The sequence below is a fragment of the Nyctereutes procyonoides genome, unplaced genomic scaffold, assembly GCF_905146905.1.
Source record: "Nyctereutes procyonoides isolate TBG_1078 unplaced genomic scaffold, NYPRO_anot_genome, whole genome shotgun sequence".
Lineage (NCBI taxonomy): Eukaryota > Metazoa > Chordata > Mammalia > Carnivora > Canidae > Nyctereutes > Nyctereutes procyonoides.
In genome coordinates, this window is record NW_026575128.1 from 821,450 (window position 1) to 843,353 (window position 21,904).

The window sequence follows — 21,904 nt, forward strand, 5'->3', positions numbered from 1 at the left end:
CAAACCGCTGCGCCACCCAGGGATCCCGACAGTTTAATTTTCTAAGTCTATTCCTTTAGTGGTTACCCTAGATAATTTTTTAGAACTTCTTTTACTATGGAATATTTCAGACATATACAAAAGTAGATACAACAGTTAAGGAAATACCTATATCTATCATCCAGCTTTTAACAATTATTAAGCCATAGTCAATCTTGTTTCATTTGCATCCTTAAATATTACATACATATACAGAGCTCTATCAGCTTTTAGAAGTAACCAACATTCTTTGCCACATGGTCTCCTCCATCTTCAAAGTCAGCAAAGGAGAATTTCCCTCATGTTGAATCCTTCTCATACTTTGAGTATTTTTCACCCAGAAAAGACTAAGCCCTTTTAAGGGCTCATCTGATCAGGTCAAGATAATCTCTTTTTCTTAAAGGCAACTGATTTGGGACCTTAACTACATCTGTAAAGGTTCTTCACAGGAGCATCTATATTGTATTTGATTGAATTAACTGGGAAAAAGAATATTTACACCAAGTGGGGCTCTTGGAGACCATCTTAGCTTTCTATCTAATATACCTAAAACCTCCAGTTCTTATATTTTTAACAGCTTTATTGAGGTATAATTTTTGAGGTACAATTTACATAAAATTCACCTATTTTAAGTGTACAATTAAGTGACTTTTAGTATATTTACATATGTGCAACCACCACCATAATCTGATTTTAGAACATTTTATCACCCCCTAAAGAAACTTCATGACCATTTAGTTGGCCCTGATCCCACTCTCAGCCCCAGGCAACCACTAATCTACTTTCTCTCTCTATAGGTTTGCCTTTTCTGGACACTTCACATAAATGGAATCATATAATATATAACCTTTTGCATCTGACTTTTTTCCTTAGTATTATGTTTTTCAGATTCATCCATGTTGTAGCAAGTATAAGTATTTTAGGTTTTTTATAGGCAAATTGTATTCATTGTATGAATATTAGGAGTCCCCTAAATCACTCCCAGGTTTGGTGACTCTTAGGACTTGCCTTACAGGACAAAAGATATACTAATATTCACAGCTAAGATTTACTACAACAAAAGGATACAAAGCAAAATCAACAAAGGTAAAAGGTAAATGGGGCAAAGTCCAGAGGAAATCAGGCTCACGTGCCCGAGTCTTCTCTTGGATGTGCTTAATTTCTCCAGCATGTGTGAAATGTTGTCTATCAGAGAAGTTCACTAGAGACTCAGTGCCCAAGGTTTTTGTTTGGGGCTGGTCACATATATACCACCTTCTACTCATCAAGTACCAAAATTCCGGTTTCTTGGAAGGAAAGGAGGTGTCCAGCACTGTGGTACTGTGATTTGTAATAAGAAATATGTATTTGGTCTTGTTTTCAATCCATTTCTGGCACAGAGATCCTAAAGCCCTTGAAATTTCTTAGGTGATGAGAGTGATAAAGGCATCTTATGTTAATGAGGTGACTCCTGGACCATGCTTAACAACAGAGGCTGGTTTCCAGAAGAACCAACCATGCGATTAAAGGGTTGGAACTTGGTGGCTCAATCAGTTAAGCATCTGCCTTTGGTTCAAGTCATGATCCCAGGGTCCTGGGATTAAGTCCCACGTTGGGCTTCTGCTCGGTGGGGAGCCTGCTTCTCCCTCTCCCTCTGCCTTTCCCCCTGCTTGTGCTTGCGCTTGCGCTTTCTCTCTCTCTCTCTCTCCTCTGTGTGTGTGTGTGTGTGTGTGTGTGTGTGTGTAAAATAAATGGATGGAATCTTTAAAAAAATAAAATAAAAATCAAACAAAGGGTTGGAACTTCCAATTATCCTCTGACCTCCAGGGACAGGAGAGGAGCTGGAGGTTGAATCAATTACCTATAGCCAATAATTTAATCAACCATGTCTATGTAATGAAGCCCCCATAAAAACCCAGGAGAGGGTTTGGAGAGCTTCTGGATTGGTGAACACATGGAGATTTGGGGAGGATGGTACACTCAGAGGGGCATCCCCTTCTATCTGGCTATTCCTGAACTGTATTCTTTTATAACAAACCAGTAACCTTGTGACAAAATGTTAGAATTTCTGAGTTCTGTTAGTCACTAGCAAATTAATTGAACCCAAGGAGGGGTAATTAGAACTTCTGATCTAAAAATAAAATAAATAAATAAATAAAAAAGAACTTCCAATCTATACCCAGTTGGCAGAACCACACAGGTGATACCCTAGGCTTACAACTGACATCTGAAGAGGTGGGGAGCAGTCTTATAAGACTGAGCCTTAATCTGCGCTCTCTTTTCAAAAAAAAAAAAAAGTGGAGGGCACCTGGGTGGCTCAGTCAGTTAAGCGTACAACTCTTGATTTTGGCTCAGCTCATGATCTTGGGGTCTTGAGATCAAGCCCTGAGTGGGGCTCCATGCTCAGCTTGGGATTCTCTCTCTCCTTTTCTCTCCTCCCCTGCCCCTTGCAGGCGCATGCTTTCTCTCTCTCTTCAAAACAAAACAAAACAAAACTGAGCCTTAATCTGTAGAATCCGACACTATATCCAGGTGAACAGTGTTAGAATTAATGGAAAATAGTGTTAGAATTAAGTTGAATTGTAGGACACCCAACTGATGTCCAAGAACTGCTTGGTCGTAATGAGAGACACCGCCCTCTTCCACATTAAAATTGGGATCCAGGAACCCTAGATAAGTAAGTGTAAGCCACACAGTTTGTACAAACATTAAGGCACAGTGAGCCACTATTACTAGTTAGGGAATGGTGAGAACCTTCCCAAAATTCAAGTTCCCAGATGTTATCCAAGGACTGACCTTCAAGCATGCCTTTCTAAGGATAGCAGCGTCAAGTTTTTTCTGTTAACTATTTCCTACACAAAGTGAATATATCACATTTTGTTTATCCATTCATCAATTGATAAACATTTGGGTCATTTCTTCCTTTTGGCTATTGTAAATAATAGTGCTTGGAACATTCGCATATAAGTCTTTGTGTGGACACATGTTTTCAGTTCTCTTGGGTAGATACGTAAGAGTTAAATTGATGGGCTTCATGATAAGTCTACATTTAAAATCCTGTGAAATTGCAAAATTATTTTCCAGTATCTGTATCATTTTACATTGCCATCAGCACTATATGAAGGTTTTAATTTCTCCACATTCTTACTAACACTTGTCATTGTCTTTTTTTATTAGCTATTTATTCTAGTGATTGTGTGTGGTATCTTATTGTGGTTTTAATTTGCACTTTCCTAATGACTAATGATGTTGAGCATCTTCTATGTGCCTACTGGCCATTCATATATCTTCTCCAGAGAAATGTCTACTCAAATATTTTTCTCATTTTAAAATCATACTTTCTTTTTATTATTGGAGTATAGGAATTCTTTACATATTCTAAATATAAGTTCTGTATCAAACATATGATTTGCAAATATTTGCTTCCAGTCTAGGAAGTTGTCTTTTCATTTTCTTGATGTTGTCTTTTGAAATACAGAAATTTCAAATTTTTATTAAGTCCAATTTATTAGTTTTTCTCTTACCACCTTTGCTTTTGGTGCTGAACTAATATATTATTGCCTAATCCAAGATCATGAAGATTTATTTACTCTGTTTTCTTCTAAGAAGTTTATAGTTTTAACTCTTATTTAGCTTTGCAGTCAATTTTTGTGTAGGTTGATGTAGGACACTTTATAAAGCAAATCCCAGAAACCATATCACTCATCATAAATATTTCACTATATATCTCTAAAAGATAAGAAATCTTTTTTTTTTTTTAGTGTTGCTCATTATTTTACTTTATAGTTAAATTACAAGATAAGAACTCTTTTTAAACATAAACTTCACATGTGGTTAGGGAAATTTAACTAAATTCCTTACATATCCAGTACATACTCACATTTCCAATTTTTTCACCAATGTTACAAATGTGTTTGAATCAAGATCCAGTAAAGGCCACATGTTATAATTGGTTATTAATTCCCTTAAATTTTAAAAAATTCATCTTTTTATTTCAATTTGTTTATTGAAGAATACTCTAAATATCTCACATTAATTCTGTTTTATTCTGAATAAATATCTTTGTTACTATCCAGAGTTTTTCATTCTCATCCAAATTTTTGGATGTGATATAGAGAGAGATAGAAAATAAACTAAAATAGAGTACTTCATTTAAAAGAGTCATTTTGGCGGTACCTGGGTGGCTCAGTCAGTTGTAGAGAGAGCTAGAAAATAAACTAATATAGAGTACTTCATTCAAAAGAGTCAGTTTGGCGGTACCTGGGTGGCTCAGTCGGTTGTGAAGCTGCCTTTGGCTCAGGTCATGATCTTGGGGTCCTAGGATTGAGCCCCATGTCAGATTCCCTGCTCAGTGGGGAGTTTGCTTCTCCCTTTCCCTTGGCCTCTCCTCTCCCTCATGCTCTCTCTCTTTCAAATAAATAAATAAAATCTTTATAAATAAATAAATAAATAAATAAATAAATAAATAAATAAATAAATAAATTTGTTGTAAGTAGACTAATACTTGGTAAACATTGTCATGTAACACAGTTACCTAGAAATACATTGACTTATAACCTGATAAGTCAAGAATTTATACATAGGGCACACACTGGTACTAATATTTTATTTTGTTTTATTTTATTTTTATTCTTTTTGATAGTACATATATTTTTAAAGGACTTGCTAATTTAACTTCCCAACAGTGCCCCAGTATACTGACTCTAGAGAGACAGCTTTCAGTTAATAGTTTAGGATCTATGAGACCAGCCAACTGGTTATAGAACAGGGTGCCATGTGATGGTATTCTGTTGTGTCCAAATGTAACTAAGAGGAATGAGTGTCCTGCTTTTCCTTTCTCCTTCCATATTACAAGTAGCAAAGACTGCTTCTCATCATATTCACAAAGCCAAATTTCTTTCCCTTTTTAAAAAGTTGGGTGTATAGCTTGCATACAGTAAAAATTCATCCTTTTAGGTGGGCAGTGAATTTTGACAAATATATATAGTGGTATAATCACAAACCCTATTATAGAACAATTCCATATTACAAAAATTCCTTTGTGTACACTGTTTAAAACACATTCCTAACAAAATCCCAACCTCTCTGATATTCTTCATTTTTAAATCCATAATCAAGTTGGCAGAATCATTATTGTTTTAACATTTAACACTTTAAAGATACAATCCTGGGATCCCTGGGTGGCGCAGCGGTTTGGCGCCTGCCTTTGGCTCAGGGCACGATCCTGGAGACCCGGGATCGAATCCCATATCGGGCTCCTGGTGCATGGAGCCTGCTTCTCCCTCTGCCTATGTCTCTGCCTCTCTCTCTCTCTCTCTCTGTGACTATCATAAATAAATAAATTAAAAAAAAGATACAATCCTAAAGTAACTTATATACTGCATTTGAAAATTGGCCTAATTTCTTAGTCATTGTAAATTATAAATATAAAAGGGGGATAAAAGTTTAAACTTTATGCTAAAATAAATTATTGATAAAGTGAAGACTGAAATATAAACAATGAAACCATGAAAGCGCAATAAAACACTAAAGGGATGAATACTTTCAAAAACCTTGTAATGATATAGAAAAGGCTTTTACACATGAAAACCCAGAAGCCATACAGAATAATAACTCTGCTAAACCCAACTTGAAAAATATTAACATTTCTATATGGCAAAAAAACTCCAATGTAACATTTATAACCAACAAAAGGCTCATATCCAGAATATATAAAAGAATTTTTTTTTAATTTCTTTTGTTCTTTTGTTACTAAGTAGTCTCTACGTCCATTGTGGAGCTTGAACTCACGATCCCAAGATCAAAAGTCACATGCTCTATGGATTGAACCAGCCAGCTGCCCCAGGAATATATAAAGAATTTTTACAAATTAATAAAAAATACAACCCAATGGAAAAATATATACAAGACTTAAGCAGGTACTTCACAAAAGAATATATCTAGATGAGCAACAACAACAGTAACAACAAATTATGACAGGGTTTTCAACTTCATCAGCCATCAGAGAAATGCAAATTAAAGCCATAATTACATACCACTACACATTTATCGGAAAAGTCAAAGTTAGTAAGACTGACAATACCAAATACTGACAAGGAATGTAGAGTAACCAAAGTCTCCTATACAGCTGAGAAGAGTTTAAATTAATACAACTCTTTGGAAGACAGTATAACAGTTATCTACCGAAGTAGGTTGTACACATAACCGTTCAATCCAATAATTAGTATATCACAATCAGAAATGTGTTGGTAAGTCCAAGAACATCCATAGCACTATTCATAACAGAGCACAGCTGGAAGCAACATAAATGCTCACCAACAGTAGAATGGCTAGATAAAGTAAACTATATGTTTATTCAGTGGAATATTATACAACCAGCATAAGTGAACAAAGTGCTGCTACATGCAACAACAGTGAATCTCATGGACATAAGACTGAACAAGAGAAACAAACTAAATTTAAAAATGCATATTACCTGCAGTCAAAACTCAGAAACAGTATTAAAAGTCAGGATAGTGGTTACTTTCGGATGGGAGAGAGGGTGTAGACCTAGAAAGAAGAAACAAAGGGGACTCTGGGATGCTGGGAGCTTCTTGGACCACATGGTGCACACTTAGGAGTTGTGAATATTTTGGTAGGTATGTTATGCTTACGCTTCAGTAAAAATTTGTAGACAGTGTACAAAAAGAAGCCGTTTATCAAACTTCTATGTGTTTGTCTTAGAAGATTTTTTTTTCCAATGCACTCATGTTCCACCCTGAGAAAATATCAATTACATTGAAAACATCATCAGAAATGTTCATCTGCAACCACAGCTTACCTAATTTACTCTGTTCTTTCTCCTTCCTTTTTAGTTCATCAGTGAGCCTTCGGATCTCTTCCTGGGCCATCCCTAACCTCTCTGCTACTTGTTTTGCATTCCTCTCCAGGCAGTTTTGTGAAATTTTAGCTTTTTCCAGGTCTTCACTATGGGACTGAAATAAAACTATAGTTAGTTTTAAACTAACAAAAACTAAAATAAAATAATTTTTTAAAACAAAAATTAAATGTATTCTTATAATACTGTACTATTTCCTACAAGCATTTGAAAGCTAATAAAGAAAAGCAGCAAACAATATTTCATTTATATGTATTTCTTTTAAGTTGAAATATAAAATTATTGATACCTGATTTTTTACCTATGAACATACAACTTCATATAGTTCAACTTAATATCTAAGAGTTTATGATTAAAAAAAATAAGAGTTTAAAAAAAAAATTAAAAAGGGATCCCTGGGTGGCGCAGCGGTTTGGCGCCTGCCTTTGGCCCAGGGCGTGATCCTGGAGACCCGGGATCGAATCCCACGTCGGGCTCCCGGTGCATGGAGCCTGCTTCTCCATTTGCCTGTGTCTCTGCCTCTCTCTCCTTCTCTCTCTGTGACTGTCATAAATTTAAAAAAAAAAAATTAAAAAAAATAAGAGTTTATGATTATATGATTATAAAAAATAGAAATTTTATCATAAAAATGAGTATCATCTGGCAAAAAAGAGAGAAAAAAATCCTTATGTATATGGTCCATTAAATACAGTTTATAAAATGCTTTCACATTTAATTTCAAGATATGAACACACTCAAATGTTTATAACTCCTTTTCTGCAATTATTTTCAAAGTATTTTATTTTATTTTTATTTTTTTAAAATTTTTATTTATTTATGATAGTCACACAGAGAGAGAAAGAGAGGCAGAGACACAGGCAGAGGGAGAAGCAGGCTCCATGCACCGGGAGCCCGATGTGGGATTCGATCCCGGGTCTCCAGGATCGTGCCCTAGGCCAAAGGCAGGCGCTAAACCGCTGCGCCACCCAGGGATCCCTTCAAAGTATTTTAAAAGCTAAGAAATTCAGTTTCAATTATACCTTGCTTTTGATCCCTAAAATATGTATTATTTATATAATCATCATACAACTATTTCTGAAAGACAACCAAAATACCATCTGCATAACAAAATCACTTCTAGGATATTGGTATATATCCTTGCAGTATTTTTTATTTATATACATTTTTTATGTAGTCATAATCCCAATCTACATACATGTTTGTCTTTTTCATTTAACATTATATGAGGAACATTTCCCAAATAACTGTACAGATTTTGTAATGATAATTTTTAAAAGCTATATAATGTTCCAAAGTAGGAGTAATATGATTTATATAATTATTTAAATATTTGGTAGTTTCCAATTTTTGCTATTTAAAATAATACTATGATATACAGTTTTATCCATATACATTTATCTTGGGTTATTTCCTGCAGTTAAATTTCTAGCACATAGCTTATTTACTGGATTTAGCACTTAATAACATTTTCTCAGATTAGAAAGTTTAATTATATGAGGAGAATTGATTATACTTAAAATAATGTGCTGTATATATCAAAAGACTACCCCCAAAAAAGGGCTCCAAACATATTTGGGAAGAAGTATGTATTATCCCAAAGTGATTTTTCAAAGGATATAACACATATTGATTGTTTAAATTTTGATACATTCAATAAAAATTAGCTATTAATTTTTTTCTTCCCAAATCTTCGTGATATGTTTACAATACTTTTACGTATAATTTTATAATTTTCACAGCATATATTTTAATATATTCAAACAAAATACTTGGTAAAAACTAATGTGTAATTAGCTGTGATTATTAAGTGAAGGATTCTTTTTTTTTTTTTTTTTTTTTTTTACCTCACTCAAAATTTTTTCAGATTGCTGCACAGGTTCCTGATATTTCTCATGTTTTCTTTGCAGAGGCTGGTAGATTTGTTCAAATGTCTCCTAAATAAATAATAAGAGATAAATGAAACTTGCATCAGTCTTTGTAAAAAAAATGTCATTTAAATTTTTTTAAAAAAGAAAAAAAAGGGACACAGTCCAATCCATTTTATGAGGCTAGGCTATCCATTCTCAATGAGACAATATCATCCCCAAAGGAGTGAAAATTGGTTTCTACAGGAGCAAAAAAAATCTTACTCTTCTTATGTACAAAGCATGATATGCCTACAGTATCTAGAACTCTACAGTAGTAGTAAATCTAAAAAATCTCATTACAGAGGCAATAATGAAAAATGACTGGTTAACACTGGCTAGCCAAACCTTGAGATTAAAACCCAACAAAGATAACAGGAGAAAGAAAAATCACAGGGCAATCTTCTTATTCATAAACATAGATTAAAACTTTATCAAATCTAACCTGATAATATCTAGGAAGGATAAAATATCATTAACAAGTTGGATTTATCCTAGGAATGCAAAATAGGTTTAGCATTAGAAAAATAAATCAACAAAATTTTCCCATTAACAGATTCAAGTTTTAAATTATTTCATCATCAATGACTATAAAAAACTCTTAGCAAACTAGAAACAAGAGTATAAATGATACATAAACAGTACCATTTGAAACAAAACCTTTAGCAAACATCATACTTAATAATGAATCACTGAATGCTTTCTCTGATATTAATAACAAGATGAAAATACTATTTAATACTACTAATAACATTAATTTCAAGGTAATACTAGAGGGCCTACCCAGTAAAAGGCAAGAAAAAGAAATGAGAGGTGCCTGGGTGGCTCAATCGCCTTCAGCTTGGGTCATGATCCCAGGATCCTGGGTCAAGCCCTGCATGGGGCTCCCCGCTCAGTGGAGAGCCTGCTTCTCCATCTCCCTCTGCCCACTACTCTCCTGCTTGTGCTCTCTTTCTCTCTCTCTCTCTGTCAAATAAATAAAGTCTTTAAAAGAGAGAGAGAAAAAAAAATAAAAAAATAAGAGAGAGAGAAAGAATGGAAAGAATAAGGACTGAAACAGAAGAAATGAAAGTATCATTATTCTCAGATAATATGATTGTACAGGTAGAACATATTTTAAATCTTCTAATAAATTATTAAAATGAATAAGAGGGGCACCTAGCTGGCTCAGTTGGTAGAGTACATGACTCTTGATCTGGGGTTGTAAGTTGAAGCCCCACACTGGGTGTGAAGCCTACTTAAATAAATAAATAAAAATAAAGAGGAAAAAGTGGTTTATAAATAAGTAAAAGGAATAAAAAACTTTAGCAACAATGTTAGATATAAGTCAGTATAAAATAATTGCATTTTTAAATACCAGCCACAGATAGTTAGAATATTAAATTCTTTTTAAGAAGATAACATTTGCTATTAATAGCATCCAAAAATGTGAAGTAATATGAAGTACCTAAGAAAAAATGTAACAAGAGTACAAGAGTTTGTGGGGAAAATCATAAAACTTTACTTATATACATTAAAAAATAAATGGATATTCTATGATCACAGATCACATCAATATTGTAAGATAGTAAATTCCTCTTAAGCTGATTCAATACAATCAAAAATCAAAATCCTAGATTTTGTAATAACATGAATCAGATTGTTACTCTTTCCTCTTAAAAGTATTTAGTGCCTCTCCAGACCTTCTATAACAAAGTCCATTAAATGTTTTTATGCCTTGGTGCACCTGGCTGCCTCAATATGCATAGCCTGCAACTCTTGATCTTGGGGTTGTGGGTTCAAGCAACCTGTTGGGTTTAGAGATTACTGAAAAATAAAATCTTTTTTAAAAAATATTTATTTTTTTTATTTTTATTTATGATAGACACAGAGAGAGAGAGAGGCAGAGACACAGGAGGAGGGAGAAGCAGGCTCCATGCCGGGAGCCCGACATGGGACTCGATCCTGGGACTCCAGGATCGTGCCCTGGGCCAAAGGCAGGCGCCAAACCGCTGAGCCACCCAGGGATCCCTGAAAAATAAAATCTTTTAAAAAAATGTTTTTATGCCTCTAGTATGGTTCAGGAACACTGCTGGGTGCTGAGTCCTAATTTGAGATTAGTGTATGAATCTCACCATGATGTAGTTCCTGAACACATCTCCAGCCACATTACTTAGCATTCACTTCCGTGAACCACCATGTAATAACACATTGTTTCCTCTGCTAGGAATGCCTTTCCCAGCATCTTTACGTAGCTGATACATATTGAGCTTTCAAAATACTACTCAGCATCTCCTCTGGAAGATGAGAGATGGAAGATGTTTTTCGGTCACCTATCACATCTGACTCAGCCCCTCCTCTCAGTTTCCCCAGCCTTCTGTGCCTTCCTTTATCATGGGACTTTATACACTGAACTATAATCACTGGCTTTTTTCTTCCATCCATTAGCTTGTAAGTTCCTTGCAAGCCCAAATCATGTCTAACTTGACTTTGTTTCTACATCCACTGGGACAGAGCCTGGCAGATGGAAAGTTCTCGATAAACAATTAACAATAATGCTAATTAATATTCTGATTTCTCTTCAGATGGCATAAATCTTTCACTTTTTATTATATATTTCTGTGGAGGAAAAAAAAACCCAAAATAATGCTAATTAATATGTGAGGTACTATTCTAGAGTCTTATACATGTTATTTCATTTTCATGATAACCTCGTGGAGTAGTTAAGTTGATCTCAGATTTTATAGATGAGAAAATCAAGACTCACAAAAGTTCACTAACTTGCTCAAGGTCATACCACAAACAAGTGGCAGAGATGTTCCTCCAAACATAAAAGCTATATATTTGGAGTGCCTGAGTGGCAAAGTTGGTTGAGTGGTCAGCTCTTGGTTTTGGTTCAGGTCAGGATCTTAGAGTCCTTGGATGGAGCCCCACATCTTGCTCCCCACTGAGTAGGGAAGTTTGCTTCAGATTGTCTTCCTCACCCAGTCACCCCCACCCCCACCCCGCCCACCTCCCCTTCCACCACCCTTAGTTCGTTTCCCAGAGTTAGGAGTCTCTCATGTTCTGTCTCCCTTTCTGATATTTCCCACTCATTTTTTCTCCTTTCCCCTTTATTCCCTTTCACTATTTTTTATATTCCCCAAATGAATGAGACCATAAAATGTTTGTCCTTCTCCAATTGACTTATTTCACTTAGCATAATACCCGCCAGTTCCATCCACTTCGAAGCAAATGATGGGTATTTGTTGTTTTTAATGGCTGAGGAATATTCCATTGTATACATAAACCACATCTTCTTTATCCATTCATCTTTCGATGGACACCGGGGCTCCTTCCACAGTTTGGCTATTGTGAACATTGCTGCTATAAACATTGGGGTGCAGGGGTCCCAGCGTTTCATTGCGTCTGTATCTTTGGGGTAAATCCCCAGCAGTGCAATTGCTGGGTCGTAGGGCAGGTCTATTTTTAACTCTTTGAGGAACCTCCACACTTGATGGGATGAGCTCTGGGTGTTATTGTATATGCTGGCAAATTGAACACCAATAAAAAATAAATTTATATAAAAAATGATAATAAAAAATAAAATTACAACACAAACCTTGGGGGAAAAAAGATTATCTTCCTCCTTCTCCCTCTGCAGCTCCCCCAACTGGCTTACGCGCGCACTGTCTCTCTCAAACAAATAAGTCAATCGTTAAAAAAAAAAAAACACCACAAACAAAAAACCCACCCTATATATGTAAGCATTATTAAAACTGACTTCCTGATCATTTAATCAATGAATTATTAAAGAAAGAAACAAAAAACTGGCCTGCCTCTTATTCAACTACCTAGTTAATTTCAGAATACCTGGGCAAGTCTTTCCTGTAGGTGACTGGCCATATGTCTTTGGGACTCTGGCTTGGGGCCCCCAGTTTCCAGTTTTCTCGAGAATGTGCTTCTTTCTACCAGTAAGTACTCAATCTGCTCCCTGGGGCTGCCCAGAGCTATTTCAGACAAACCCTCTTGAGACAACACTTCTTCAATCTCTTTTATTTGCACTTCTGTTAAGAAGAAATAACAGAAACAAAACTGTTAAAAGGAATGCAGGCAAAAAAACTGCTGTTATAAGGTGTTAAGTGTGCTCTTAGTTAAATAGCAAGTTAATTTTTTTTTAATTAGCTATACTGCTACTACCACTCTTCTCCCCATCTCTTCAGAGTGTTTGCAAACTTTCAGAAATAATAACAACAACAAAAAAAGTAGTGGGAAAAGGTTCTCAAAAGTGGTATTCTTTTTTTTTAATTTTTTTTATTTATTTACGATAGTCATACAGAGAGAGAGAGAGGGGGGCAGAGGGAGAAGCAGGCTCCATGCACCGGGAGCCTGACGTGGGATTCGATCCCGGGTCTCCAGGATCATGCCCTGGGCCAAAGGCAGGCGCCAAACCGCTGCGCCACCCAGGGATCCCAAGTGGTAGATATTCTTACTGTTGTGTAACTTTAAAATTTGTTGTTTTATTGAGTGCTTACTATGTGGCAGCATAAATTTAAGGTAAATTTATGTAATCTAATCCCTGCAACAATCCATTTAGGTAGGGAACGTGATTATTCCATTTATGAGACAAGGATGCAGGCACCAATAAGCCAACTAGTTTGTATAAGGTTACTTAACTAGTCCCTGCCAAAATTCTTGGTGATTTCAATATTCAGGTAGATTATTCTAGTGCTTTGGCTTCTCAGTCTCTTCACCAACTAACTTCAGATTGAGCCTGCTGCCTCATCTCAGCTTCTACTCCACAGATATTCTCTAGACCTTGTTGTTAGCAGCAACTCCCTAGTCTCAATTTCAAGCATCCCATTCTCCAATCATCCTTTCCTATGTACTTCTGGTAGCTAGATGTCAACAAGTTTTTGACCATAATGGCAACTATAATCCACTAGCTTTAAACACTTCTTAACGTTCCTCATCCCACTCCTGTCCTCATTTACTTTCTTACCAACCTAGGTTCATCTAATCAGTTCATCATTATAATCACTCCCTTGATTTTTTGTTTAGATTTACTTATTTATTCATGAGAGACACACAGAGAGAGGCAGAGACACAGGCAGAGGGAGAAGCAGGCTCCATGCAGGAAGCCTGATGCGGGACTCAATCCTGGGACTCCAGGATCACAATCTGAGCCAAAGGCAGTCATTTAACCACTGAGCCACCCAGGTGTCCCTAATCACCCCCTTGAAAATACTCACAACTTCTTGCTCCTCTTTCTCCATTACACTTAGTTGACAGAACTCCAGCCTATTAAATCTAACCCTTTACCTCTCCTGCACCTCACTCTAGAAGCTGAGTGTAGCTGGAGAAAAACCACACAGCCAGTGGCAATTGGTTTCACTCTAAATTCATGTCTACTCACTACTCACCTCAAGTGGATCCTTGTTGTCCACCAATCCTCCCATAGTTCCCTGGAATTCTCTCTCTCATTATCTAGAGATGTAGACCATTATTTCATTACTCTTTCTCCTCAAGTCTCCAACACCTCCTTACCCATCCTCACTCTCAGCTGAATACCCTGCTTCCTATTTCCCTGAGAAAAAAGCAGCACTCCAATTTCCACAAACTCTTCTTATCGTATCTGCCAATTCCCACATACTCTTCCATCTTGTGAGATTTAACAAACTACCCTTGATCCTAAGGCCAGACTCTCCCCTTGTGCACTGGATCCTATTCCCACTTATCTCAAAGATAACAGGCTTTCATCATTTCTCCCTGCGACATCATACTCTGTTGGTTTTCTTACTACCATGCGTGCCACTCCTTCTCAGACTCCTTGACTAATTTCTCCCCTTTCCAACCTCTAAACATAGAAATTCCAAGGGCCCAGCCCTTAATCTTCTTTTCATTCCCCAGATAACCGTCTATAGTCCCAAGGCTTTAGGTGTTGGCTATTTGCTGATGACTCCCAAATTCACAGCTCTAGCTTGCGGTGCCTTCCAAACATACACAATTGTCTACTTGACATTTCCACTTGGATATCTAATACATGCATCGAAATGTACATGTCCAAAGGCAAACTCTTTACTGTCTTCCCCAAATGGAACCTCCCATAGGCTCCCCAACCTAAGAAGCTGGACCTCTAATATCCAACCACTCAGCCATAAGGCTTTGGGTCACCAGTGATTTCTCCCCTTTTCTCCCACCTAACATTATATCCATTATCAAATCATATTACCCCTACCTTCAAAAAATACCCTAACTATAGAAGCATTTCTGCAGTGATTTTTATGTTTTTAAAACAAACTTGTATTTTGCAAACTGCTTGCTAAAAATAATAAAGTTTATTGAAGCAACAGATTGGTACAGACAATTCCAAACTTCTATCATTGTGTAACTGGAGTGCTATAAAAAACACTGACAATCCTAATAATTATACTGGTACATTTAAAGAGATACATCAAATTCCTAAAAAAACAAAGAAATACTATAGTAAATATAGGACTTTTATCTTCTTTTAAAAAATCAGGCTTGCTGTAAAGGTGAGCTAAAAGAGTTGAGTCTGTGGAGTTATGAAAACAAAGGCAAAATGCTCAAAGATTAGGGATATCTTGGCATAAGCACTTCCAAGGAGAAACATGTGGCCCAACTGAATTCCAAAGGAGACTCTGGGACAAATTAGCTTCATGTATAAACTCCAATGCTTGCTGGTAAGCCCAAATCATTAACATGCTGGGGTACACTGTATATGAACTTCTGCGTTAAAATGACATCATTCCCTTATTTACCAATATTTCATGAGCTAATTTATGTTGGCAGCAGGACATAACAGTATCTTCCATTTCTCACAGAATAGCAGATTAGAGCCCTGAACCAACCTCTTGCTGAGAATAACTAAAAATGCCAGAAGAAATTGAAAAACTCTTAAAAATGCAACTACTGGGGCAGCTGGGTGGCTCAGGGGTGAGCATCTGCCTTGGGCTCAGATTGTGATCCTGGGGTCCTAGGATGGAGTCCTGCTTGTGCTCCCCATGGGGAGCCTGCTTTTCCCTCTGCCTATGTCTCTGCCTTTCTATGTCTCCCATTAGTAAATAAAATCTTTTTAAAAAATGCAACTACCATACAAACAAAAATAGAATGCAAACTTTTAAAGCAGCAGAAGAAAATTCAGTATACTCAATGGAAAACAAGAAAGGAAAATAAATGAAGCAAGAGTGCCGAACAGATGAAATATGTTCTATACTTCACTCAACCCCTCCATATGAGATTCAAAATAAAGAGAAAACTTCCATCAGCAGACCCTCATGACAGTTTTAAAATGATTCCAAATGGAATATATGGAATATCTGAGATGCAAGGGAAAATGCTGAGCAAAGAAAACAATAAATGTGTGGTAAATATAAATAATCACCAACACTAGTAATAATCATATATAATTTGTGAGGTTAAAAAAAACCCAAAATATTCTAAAGGGGTTCTATCCAGGTCTTCTCTTGTAGCTCTGTAGTACTTAAATAAATATTTCCTATTATTTATTATTATTATTATTTTATTATTATTTATTACATTTATTACTTTATTTTTATTATTATTAAGGGACGAACATTGCTTAATGTGCTAGTTCTTTACAAGGCAGGTGCTGTGGGAACACAGAAACCACTACGATCAGGGCATGATCTCTGGCCCAGAGGAGCTGACACAGGTCACTATGACATAGTGTAGTAAGTAGCAGAATAGACACTGAAGGAAATAACCATCCTGTACTCTCTCACACACATTCCTGACTATTTCAGAATCGATAATTTAAAACACCAAGCAGAAAATACACTCAAAACATTATAAGTACTTTTCTTGGAGTGGAGGATTATATAGTAATTTTCCCCCTTCCTTCTACTTTTATGCATTTCCCAAATTTGTCACATATTATTTTTAGAAGTAGAAAAAAAATAAACTTCACATTTTTACAAAAGGAAAGATTACCCTGTTTGGGTTGGAGTTCTTTAACCACATGTCTAAGCTGTTTGTTTTCCTTTTCACAATTGTGAGAAAATACTTCTCTTTCCTCTATTAAGTTACGGACTTGCATACTTTTTAACCTAAAAAGAAAATAACACATTTTCTTACTCTTAGTCCATATAGTAACCTACATCGAATCTATAAAGTGAAAGAGTCATTAAGAGATCACCGTACTATCATGTCCCTAATCTAAGAAATAAAAAGAAAACTTGGCTTTCCTTACATGTGAGTTTCCCTCCCTAAACTTCCTTCCAGCTGTTTTATGTTAACAGACCGTTTCCCACAGACATGATGACACACCATCACAAATTTCACAGACACTCACAATCTCTAATTTTTTCCCCATTAACATATCAGGTTTGAAATCAAGTCTCCTTATCTATAGTTTAGGAAATAAAAAATGATACCCACGAACAGAGAAAAATCCCCACAATAACTGTTTATATTCCTATGTTAACAAAGATGGTGATGCCTGAAATCTTAACATAAGATTTAAGTAAAATCAATTGTTGAGGGCAGCCCAGCTGGCTCAGTGGTCTAGCGCTGCCTGCAGCCCAGATTGTGATACTGGAGACCTGGGATCGAGTCCCACATCGGGCTCCCTGCATGGAGCCTGCTTCTCCCTCTGCCGGTGTCTCTGCCTCTCTGTGTGTCTTTCATGAAAAAATAAAATCTTCAAAAAAAATTTTTTTTGAAAAAAAAAAAATCAATTGTTGAGTATTTTTTAAAAATAGCTTCTGGTTAATATGGCAGCTTCCTAAAAGGTACTTTTATGAGTTCATAATAATAGATTAAAAGCTGACTCGATGCTCCAGACACTAGAGTAAGGAGATCAAAGCCTTCATTTTCACTACAATCTTATGAGACTATTACCCTCTCACTTTCTAGGGGAGGAAGCAGGCTGCTGGAGGCCTAGGGGATTTGCCTCGTCATGCAGGAAGTAAGGGGAGGGGCTAGACTTCACACTGCCCGGCCAGACCCAGAGGCTGAGCTCTAGCCTACGTGCCAAAGTGCTTAGAAGTAGACTGCCAAAGTAACTGAATTGCATTTTGCTGAACTGTGTTGAAATCTACTGGACAACATCTTGCAATATGAAGAAAAAGCTGAATGGTATAGCAGAGGTAACACAGCACTGCCTCTTAACTTTATAACTTCCTGCTGGTCTTCAATTTCTTTCTCTTCAAAATGGCAGGAACAATAATACCTGTTTCTTAATATAACAGCTATAATTGAGTACTTGCTAGGTGTCAAATACATGTGTGTGAAATGTTTTATGTACTTTAACCTGTGTAAACATCACACATCTCTTTGAAGAAGCTATTATCAATCCTCAACGTATAGATGAGGAATTTCAAGTTCAAAGAAGTTATCTAACTTACACAGAAAGACAGTAGTAAAGGCAATTTTTCACCCCCATCTGCCTAATGTTAAAGTTTATGGTCTATTATGCTGTCCTGCTTTTGTTCTAAAGGAGCTGCATTCTTCTTTAAGAGTTTGAAAATCAAATTGTCCTCTAAGAGTTAAATTTAAAAATCAGTAAGTTGCCTATCTGAGCTCAGATGTTGAACACAGCAGAGTGATTTCCAAACAACCTGAGAGAGTATTTTTTTTAACTCATTTAAAGAAAGAATATGTCAAAAAGTAGGTTGATCAGTATTGGAAACATCAAAAGAGTGATAAGAAGGTCAAAAGATGCCATTACCTACTCATCTAAGGGCTAGTTACCCTGGTTCTAGCCTATAACAGGTCGAGAAATAAGGACAGCTATAGAGAGCCCTATTGTGATTATCTTAGCCAGTGCTAGAAAAATTATAATCATTTGTTCAACAAGTAAACATCTGTAATATAATGTACCTGTAGACAAAGAATCCATCAGCCACAGGACATGCGTGCCTGGTTCCTGTGGCAATTACATTTCTTTTTGTCAATTAGTAAGCTGCTATCTATTTTTCTACAAACTTCTCTGCGAGTGTAGTTAATATAAGGTCACCTTTGAGAAACAGATCCACTCACAGTACATGACTAATCAGGTTTCTAAGCCTCCAAGCTATAAAAGCATGAGAGTCAGCTAACGAGTCAGTTATTGAAACAAGGATGAATTTACAAAGATATTGCAAGCCACCCTAAGCAGACCTATTTGGATATCTAACCAGTCATCCCTAGGTGATAACCTGTAGGTGTACTCTACTGGAAATGAAAACAGACAGACTGTTGGCACGTTTCAAGGAAAGAAAACAAAAACGTATGTGCCAAGTGCTTTGCACACTACACAGGAATATTCAAATGTTGGTTTTTAATGTGTCAATGTAATGAAGGACAACGAACAAAATCATAGATATCTTAAAACTTTATATTATTAGTTCTCACTTCTTTCATTTCTTCCATGTGCTTCACCATAAGCTCTTCTAAATTTCTGGTTAGCAGTGCTCAGCCCGTCTTCACTGTTCTGGAATAAGCACCAAACAAAATAGAGTGGTTCTTCTGTAGCAACAAGAGGTTTAGTTCCTTCTTTCTTGAGATGATGCAGTACATATTCTAACTGAACTTGTCCCTTTGTAAAAGAGATAAGTGTATGTGTAGGCACATGCATGCATACACACGCATACAGCTGAGCATGCAAGTAAGCTGGTGCATATATACACCTAGAGTTAGACTCTGTACAAAGTATCGTTCAGTTCTCCTGTTAATGGATATGTTGTCCAGTTATGATGAACATTTACATGAAAAGCCAACACAAAAAAAGACATGATGACATGATATAGATAGATACATGATAGATAATGCAAATGTCTGTCTTATTTTTTTTAAGATTTTATTTATTTATTCATGAGAGACACACACACACAGAGATAGGCAGAGACACAGGCAGAGGGAGAAGCTCATGCAGGAGCCCGATGTGGGACTTGATCCCAGGACTCCAGGATCAGGCCCTGTGCCAAAGGCAGGCGCCAAACCGCTGAGCCACCGAGGGATCCCCCAAATGTCTGTTTTAAAAAAAATACAAGCTTTTCTGTATGCCCAGTTCTGAAGTTTACAATTTAGTAATCTGAAAATCACCCAAAGGCCCCTTGCAAAGTTATAAATTCCAAAGAAGCCTTTTTCCCTCAATTGAATTTGAGAGATAAAAAGACTCTGGAAGCTAGAGAACTCATTGATTCCATAGTACCAAGGAATGACTGTGCTCTCAGAACATGGCTTGAATTTTTGCTGACTTCTAACTCACTCGGTTCTCTTCCAAAACTTCTTGATACAAGCCTGCCATCAATATTATCTTTAGTTTTTTTTTTTTTATCTTTAGTTTTTTAAGTTAAAAGTAGTCATGCTACAAAACAGCTTACACTATAATGGTGGGTGAAAGATAAATTTCTGATTGATGATCTGTGTTTCTCTGTTATTAGAACCTTTAACTGTGAATATGACAAACTTTTTTAAAAAGATTTTATTTATTTATTTGAGAGAGAGAGAGAGAGAGAGAGAGAGAACGGGGTGGAGTGGGGGAGAGGGAGAAACAGACTCTGCTGAGCAGGGAGTCCTATGAAGGGCTCAATCCCAAAACCCCAGGATCATGACCTCAGCCGAAGGCAGACACTTAACCGACTGAGCTACCCAGGTGCCCCAAACGTCACTTTTTTCTTTTTTTACGATTTTATTTATTTATTTATTCATGAGAGACACACAGAGAGGCAGAGACATAGGCAGAGGGAGAAGCAGGCTCCATACAGGGAGCCTGATGTGGGACTCGATCCCAGGACCCCGGGATCACGACCTGAGCTGAAGGCAGACGCTCAACCACCGAGCCATCCAGGCATCTCCCCAAACATCACTTTCAACCAAGTTAATCTAATTGTAGTGATATGCATAATGATTACTGTACTCCAGATAGTCTACACAAACTATACTCAGTTTTGCGTTGATAGCAAAATCATATTTTACTATTTTTCTCCTTTCTTGCTAAGTTCTTCAGTCTCATCATTTTCACATCAACAGTTAGAATGGACATATATAGAATTCTAATTATCATCTGAACCTCACACTGAAAGAACAAAGATCCGGGTCTGAATCTTTATACCCCATGTGTCCTCCTCATGAGTTGTAGTTAAAAATCTTCTTGTGCTCCTCCCCATCCCACTCCCATCATCTGGTCCCCACTCGTGTTTTCCTTCTCCCTTTTAAGGCTGAATAATAGCATGAGTGTGTGTGCACGTGAGTGTGTGTCTGCATGTGTATATGTGTCACATTTTGTTTATTCATTCATCTGTTAATGGACATTTGGGCTGTTTCCACCTTTCAACTGGTATGAATCAACATGTTGTGAACAGGAATGTACAAGTATCTGGTTAAGTCCTTGCTTTCAATTGTTTTCGGTATATATCTAGAAGTAGAATTGTTATAATTCTTTTTAACTTTTTGCAGAGCTGCCGCACTGTTTTCCAAAGTGGCTACGCCATTCTATGTTCCCACCATATGATGCAGAAGGGTTGGTTCCAATTTCTTCAAATCTTTGCCGACACTTGTTATTATTTGTTATACACATACACATACACACATACACACACACACACACACACATATATACTGATGAGTATAAAATGATTGCTGTCTTAAGCGGTACTTATTCTGCAATGGCAGTAAGACCTGTCCCTAGGCCATAACATCTCTCAAACCACCAGATACTTTGGCTTCTCCCTCAAGCCTAGACCCAATAGTTGATCATTTCAATCTCTCATCAATGTCCCCAGTTATCTTGCTCCATGTCCCTACCTTCCCTGAAAATCCCAGTCCTGCAAAAGCTTGACCATTTGACTATTCTCTATTTTCATTTGCTGAGTGGTAGTAGAGAAAGATAAAACAAGCAAAACTAAAACAAACTGGAGCCATTACAAATCATGGCCTGCAGTCTGAGCCAAGCTTCTCTATTGTCAGATCAATCTATGTATTTTACCAGATTCTGCTACCATTTCACTCAGCAACTATTCAGAACTTCCATCTCTCCCATTAAACTCCAAACCTCACCTCTCCCTTCTTTTGGCAGATGACCTTATCTCCCACAGCACTAGTAAAACTAAAGTCATCATAAAACTCGGTCAGCTTCTTCCCTAACACCAAGATACAGCCTTCGTCTTTAGAGACCTTGCTTTTTCTCCACTCAATGGAGATT

At 36.7% G+C, this 21,904-nt stretch overlaps 1 protein-coding gene across 1 annotated transcript in view; it reads right to left on the reverse strand.

Annotated features, from left to right (window-relative positions):
- The window catches only part of CCDC30 (coiled-coil domain containing 30), a 121,597-nt gene that overhangs the window by 93,825 nt on the left and 5,868 nt on the right, over nt 1-21,904 (reverse strand). The window contains 3 exon segments of the mRNA XM_055342080.1: nt 6,818-6,971; nt 8,719-8,808; nt 12,610-12,803. Coding sequence (XP_055198055.1) covers nt 6,818-6,971; nt 8,719-8,808; nt 12,610-12,642 — 277 coding nt within the window. The 5' untranslated portion in view covers nt 12,643-12,803.